The 7,018-nt window shown below is 40.9% G+C and overlaps 1 protein-coding gene across 1 annotated transcript; it reads right to left on the bottom strand.

The window, feature by feature from the left end:
* Window positions 1-4,316: 4,316 nt before the first annotated feature.
* Window positions 4,317-4,595, bottom strand: LOC123637467 (small nuclear ribonucleoprotein E-like). The gene has a single exon (XM_045550639.1). It carries the CDS (start codon window positions 4,593-4,595, stop codon window positions 4,317-4,319), a length of 279 nt encoding a protein of 92 aa, XP_045406595.1.
* Between the last annotated feature and the right edge of the window lie 2,423 nt (window positions 4,596-7,018).

Here is a 7,018-nt window from a genome sequence, read left to right as displayed (position 1 = left end):
ACAAAGCAACTCATTCCCTGGGGCATGCTCCTCTCTTTGCAGAATAATGGAGTGCAAGAGCTAAACTAAATCATGCAGGCACATTTACGTCTGTTCACATCTGCTAACATCCCATATGCCAAAGCCCAGAATGTGTGTGGTGGGGAAATATACTCCACCCACAGCGGGAGGACACTGCATACTCACATGCAAAGAGTATAGCTGTGTTAGGTTTGTCTGTGTGGATGTTCCTGGTCTCCCGATTCCCAGTGTCAAGAATGAGTACTGGTACCAAGTTGAGCTGATGATGGAGTGATCACAAACACAGAGCAATTTTATGTAGTTTATCACATAAAAGAAAGAATGAAAGTACAGAAGGAAGCTGCACAAAGTGAAAATACGTTCCAGAGAGAGTGGAACCGGTCAAAGTGGAGACAGACACTGGAGGCTGAGCTCATGGTGCCTTTTATAAGCCCACTAATTTGTCCCTCCTTTCCTGTGGCAGGATTGGTTGCCATATCCCACTTTTAGGGGTGATTGACAGGTTGGTGTTATATAAGGGATCACATGACAGGTTACATAACAGGGTAGATTATATAACAGTTTCCCTTTCTGTGCATGCATCTTTTCTAGAATTTTCCATGAAGCTCCACCCATGTTATGCTAATTAGATGGTAATTAGCTCTACGTCAGTTAAAGGTTATTGGGAACGTTTTACTATGTATGTTCCCACCAGGGAGCAGTTCCTAGCTGCAATTTGGTTCCTAGCTACAATTCAGATCCCACTCTCCACCCTTGGCCAGTCCCTTGCCACCTGTTTACCCTCCACCAGACCTAACAGTTGTACTGAATGTACTGAATTTCTAAAAATGCAACACTGTCTACTATAGCTCTCTTGGTGAAGTTATGAGGGAGACGGAGGTTCTCATCCAATGGAGTGAGAGATGGAGACAGAATGTAAGAACTGATGGCATCTTTGGCAGCCCTGATTCCAGCCATGCTTGGAGCCAGATTCATCCTTGGACATCCCAAAGTCACCAGTGGATAAATCCCCTTCACTCTTCCCCCTTCCCTTTTTGATTAAGCTATTTTGAATTGGGATACTGTCCCTGTCACCATATGAGTCCCAGTACACATTCTCCCTCACAGTAAATTGGAGCGCCCATTTCCCCTCATCAACAACAGCACTGGGTATTTAGTCTTTGCCAGTTTTTGAGGTGAAGAATGGTACCTTGTTTCAACTTCATCTATTTACCGCTAATGTTAAACATTATTCATATTCTTACTGGCCATTTGCATTTCTCTTTTGTGAACTGACTTTGGCTTACTTCTAGAATAGTGACACTTTTTTCCAGCTGAAGTTGGGTTTGCAACAAGGATACATTTCCCCAAGTGTTTTTTGGGTACTGAAATGGTTTTTGCTGTTGATTAAAATATCCCTCCAGGCTGAGGGTGTTGTTACCTTAATGTAGTCGATGTTTCCTGTTGAAACACAGAATGACATGTCACCTTTCCCAAGCAGCCTCAATGAATGTTATTTTGGGTTACGGAGCTACAGTAGGAAAAGACAGAAGGTGAGACAGCTGTCGCAGGATCTCCAGAAAGTAGCATTAAATTTCACAGTTTCACGAAAACTGCTCTTTGGAGCATGACACCTTCCCAGGAGAAACCTGATGCTTGAAAGAGAATTTGCTCATTAAAAAAACCCTGAATATATGACTCCAACTAATTTCCAGGAGAAGAGAACAGTGCAGAAAGGGGAAGAAATTTTAAGAAGCTATTCACTGTCCTTTAAAGATCTGAGACTGTAACTTGGTAATCTGGTTGGTTAGTCTCTAACTCTTGGGGGAGGCAAGGGAGTGATCCTTTATTCCTAAAATTGTGATTTGTGGCCTAATAGCACCGGCCTTACCTGGGGACTTCGTAGAAATGCAGAATTTCTGCAAAGGACCTACTGAATCAAAACTTTGTCCATGGGCTTTGGTATATAAAAAACCTGGTTTCCAATTCTGTTTGCACCACTTGTTGGTTTTGGGCAAAATATTTAAGCTTCTCTGAGTCTCAGTTACCTTGTTTGTGAAATGGGAATAATAATAGTAACCAACTCATTGGGTTATTGTGAAGATTAAACGAACTAGCCTATGATATTAGGAGAAAGGTTAGGATGCTTTAACAAAGAGCACCCCCCACACAATTGCAGTGGCTTGTGGAGGACAAATGATTACTTCTCTTTCACATAATAGTCGGCCATGAGCCTTCGAGGTTGGCCTGGCACAGCTGTTCCACACACAGTCATCAGGGGATACTGTGTCTTCTCATCTGATGCACTGTCTTCATCTGATAGATTGAGACTGGGTCACAGGAACGTCTACATTCTGGTTCTTGGGCAAGCAACTCGTCACTTTGGAGCACATTTCACTGGCAAGACCTTACTCATATGGCTATACCCAGCTCCAAGAGAGGTTGAGAGATGTAGTCTCCCACTGGGCATCCCTGTGCCCACTCTAAAAGTCCCCAGTGCTCCTGGGTCAGGTGCTTCTAACAGAGGCTGGCTCAGTGAATTTTAGCTTCTAGGACACATCATTTTTACTGGGATATTTCTCAGCCCAGAGGTACTTTCAACCTTGATCCTGCCACACAGCTTGCGCACAGGCATGATATATCACTGCCTCTGCTATTTGGCTAAAGTGATTATCCTGTTCTTTCTAATTACCTGGTCAGAAGGGAACAGATATCACTAGTCAGGACTGGGATTTAGCACCAGCAGTGTATTTAGATACTTCCCCATGTGTGTGAGGCTGATTAGCTACATTTGCTAAGTACCTAACAGCTGCTATTAGTCTTTAATGATCTTAATTCCCTAAGTAGCTTGGTGGCAAATTAAAAAAAAAAATTTTCCCCTGCCAAGATTCCCAGCAGACAAATGTTTGCTCCCAACATCTGTACGTTAGGGACCAGAAAGGACTATTTTCTGGATTCTGAAGGTTTCTAGCCAAGGGGGGTTAGTAATTGAATGCATATTTGGCAGAGAGATTAAATCCTGAGACTGAAATTGCTCTGACTTCATCCTAGGGGCAAATGGATTATATTCACAAAGCACTTGTTTTTAGAGATGAAACAAGGAGGTTTTTTTTTTTTCTCTATTCAGCAAATAGTTTGCTTCTTTGTACTAAACTGGAAACCAGTTGCTTTGCTAGCTTTCTTGTTCACGGCCCTAGAAATGTCTTTTACATTTTCTCAAATAATCACTTTACAGGTAAATGCAAAGTCATTGTCTGGAAATGAATTTTCATAAGACTTTGGCTAAAGAGTTTTAACTCTAATTGTACCACTTGGTAGATGTGTATAATATTACTTAGTCTTTCTGTCTCTATTTTCTCATTTACAAAATGGGATTAATATAGTAACTACCTCCTAGAGTTGAGGATTAAATGCGTTAATACAAGTAAAGTCCTTAGAGTAGTGCTTGGCACATCACATGTTAGCTATTATTGTTATCACTATTGTTTGAAAACAATTGTGAGTTAATCTCAGCATGCTTTGTCTATCTCCTGCCCTCCGGGGCACGTATTGCCATCTGTCCCAGGAATCTCTCTCCCTTTCATACTTTTGGTAATAGAACTCTGTTGAGTATTGACAGGGACATGGTTACTCAGTTGGAGTCTGTACTTCCCAGCTTCTCTTGCAGCTATACAAGTCATATGACCAAGGTCTCAGCAATAGAATTTAAGTGGAAACAATAATGTAACTTTTGTGTTGCTTCCTTAAAAGAAAATATTTGCCTTCCACTTTTTCTCTTTCCTCCTTTTTTTTAAATAAAAACAATCCCACAGGCTGGGCGCGGTGGCTCACGCCTGTAATCCTAGCACTCTGGGAGGCTGAGGTGGGTGGATCGCTCGAGGCCAGGAGTTCGAGACCAGCCTGAGCAAGAGCGAGACCCCGTCTCTACTAAAAATAGAAAAAAATTATCTGGCCAACTAAATATATATATAGAAAAAATTATCCAGGCATGGTGGTGCATGCCTGTAGTCCCAGCTACTCGGGAGGCTGAGGCAGGAGGATCGCTTAAGCCCAGGAGTTTGAGGTTGCGGTGAGCTAAGCTGACGCCACGGCACTCACTCCAACCCGGGCAACAGAACGACACTCTGTCTCAAAAATAATAATAATAATAAAAAATAAATAAATAAAAACAATCCCACAACATTTATTGTCATTTTGAAATAACATAAAGGTAATCAAAACAACACGAACAAATGTTTTAGAACTATCCTCCCAACAAAGTACACCTTAAAACACTGTATTGCCATCTCAATAATTTTTCACTTCATTGATCATTTCTAGTTGGAGACACTTTGTAGCAGAGTAATATTATCTCCTTTGAGCATGAGCCAACCCAGTTGTTTTCTTGACTTTGTTTTAGAATGAATCTCTTCTGCATCATCTAATACAAGGTTCATATACTCATCAAAACCAATGATACAGCCCTCTACCTGCATACTCACTTGCTCATAGAGCCACACCTGAATCCAGGATCTATTTTGTAAGTATCTGAAGATGAGTTTGATGGGCTGCACCATCACCTTCTGCATTTTCTGGCCCTGGCTACGGTACACCATGATGGACTCTCACAAAGACCACATGACCTGCACGCTACCTCAGAAAGGAACTTCTGGAATCTCTTTCCCCTTCTTGATGGCTGGAATAAGGACATAGCAGTGAGCCGGGTTGGGCATGTGGATGAAGACATACACAGGAGATGGGGGAGCAATGAGATAAAAAGCTGGGTCCCTGGATAACCTTGTGCAGTAGAGTCACCTGCCTGTGTGGGACCATCAACCTCCTTCTGGATTCTTAAGTGCAGGAGAATTTAACTTTGTTTGTTATATGAGCCATTGTTTTCTTGAGTCTCATTGTTCAATATCTTGAGGTCTTTGTTTCAGAATCTTGTTTATAGACTGATACATTCACTTACTATCTGAGCATGAGAGTATATTTCAGGGAAATGGATTCAGTTCTAAACCTGAGTCAGAGTCTGTAAACAAAATTTAGAGTTTATTGGTCAGTCAGTAGACCTTAGAAGCAAAAAAGTCCAGTCCCAATTAGATGGTGAATATAAATGGGACCACATTAACATGAATGCCTGAATTTCAGTAGCTCATTATTTTCCACATGGAGGACATTGACATCTCTCTGCAAGTTTCCTACATTATGTTGCAGGATTCTGAGGTGATATTTCATTTGTGTCCAGGACAAAGTTTGTGCACAACAGATTTACTGCTGTTGAAGTCCCAATGGCAGCCACCTTGCTGCCTTCTCTACTTTCAGTGCTTTCCGTGGGTGCCTTGCTCTTTAGGATGCGAGGGCCCGATGGTCCTCAATGGTGACCTTCCTCATCCCTATGGCGCCAAAGCTGCCAAGGGTCTTTAGGGGAGAATGGCTTTTGCTCCAGCCGTGTCAAGAGACCCTTTCAATGCCTTCTATCTTCCACTGTTACTGTTGGAAGGTGGCCTGTGTTGAAACTGTCATTCCTTGCATTCATTACAACGTCTAAAAATTGTTTTAAAATTGTCATTCCTTTGCACAGATGATGTGTAATTTCTTGCTGACTGCTTTTAAGATTTTCTCTCTTGTCTTTGGTGTTTACAGTTTCACCAAGATGTGCCTAAGCATCTCTATGGACTTAAGTTTGTCAGTAGTTTTAGAAAATTTTCAGTTCTTATCTCTTTAGATTTTGCTTTTCCTCTATTTTCTCTGCTTAATCCTTCTGGGTCTTTGATTAGATGTGCCTTGAGTTTAATCATCTTACTCATCATCTCTCTTACTGTCTCATATTTTATATCTCTTGTCTCTTTGTGTTATGTTCATGGTTATTTTTTCAGCTATGACTTCCAGTTTACTCATTTCTTCTTGGGTTGTGTTTACTCTCCTTTTTATTAGTTGAATTTTTATTTCAGCAATTACATTTTTCATTTTTATAAGTTCTATTAAAAAATACCTTTCTATTTGTTCCCCAAAATTTCTTGTTGTTTGATCACTTTTGCGACTGCATCTTAAATTTCTTCAGTCATTTGTATCTGACAATTCCAGTATCTGCAGACCTTGGAAGGGGGTTTAAATCTCCTGTTGATTATTTCTTCTGTGTTTTGTCAAAGCGGCTTGTCATTGTTCTGTGACTTTTTTTTATTATGAGCTCATCTAGCATTGAATCCTTTCTCTACCACTCACTAGAAACATGAACTTTACTTTTCTGTGTCTTGGAATCCCCATCCATAAAATGGGGTAACTAACAGTGCCAACATCATAAGGATGTTTGAGGGTTTCATAAGTAAATACCTGCAAGAGGTCTAGAACAGTGCCTGACACAGCTCTCAGTAAGAGTGAACCCTTGTTGCTACCCAATAAGCATGTATTAAATGAATGATAAATGGATGAATGAAATCTCAGTTTTCTCGCCTTTATAACAAAGCAGCCAAATACAAAATGATCTATACAAGTCTTAATGATCTTTAGACTTGTACAGATCAAGTAATGATCTTTTCAAGTCTTAAATTCACTGATGTCCGTACTTAATATATCCTGCACTTAACATTTTCAAAGGCACATTGAACATATAAAATATGACATTTTAACAGAATTGTTAATAATATTCATAGGGAATAGAGGACAGTATACCTGACTAAATGAGTATACTGTCCTAATCCTACCTACCTTCTTTGGGAGGCCAAGGCAGGAGGATTGTTTGAGGCCAGGAGTTCAAGACCAGCCTGAACAAGAGTGAGACCCCATCTCTAAAAAGATTAGAAAAAATTAGCCAGGCATGGTGGTGCATGCCTGTAGTCCCAGCTACTCAAGAGGCTGATGCAGGAGGATCGCTTGAGCCTGGGAGTTTGAGGTTGTTGTGAGCTACGATGACGCCACTGTGCTCTAGTCTGGGCAACAGAGCAAGATCCTGTCTCAAAAAAGAAAATACTGGTGCCTGGGCCCCACCTTCAGAGATTCTGATTTAACTTGTCTATGGTGGGACCTAGGTAGGTTATAA

The sequence above is a fragment of the Lemur catta genome, chromosome 1, assembly GCF_020740605.2.
Source record: "Lemur catta isolate mLemCat1 chromosome 1, mLemCat1.pri, whole genome shotgun sequence".
NCBI lineage: Eukaryota > Metazoa > Chordata > Mammalia > Primates > Lemuridae > Lemur > Lemur catta.
Note: the sequence above shows the minus strand (reverse complement) of the source record. Positions and strands in the feature narration are given on the sequence as shown.

Bases quoted from the DNA above. Each gene is read 5' to 3' on its own strand.
- LOC123637467 (XM_045550639.1), bottom strand. From the start codon at position 4,595: ATGGTGTACCGTAGCCAGGGCCAGAAAATGCAGAAGGTGATGGTGCAG.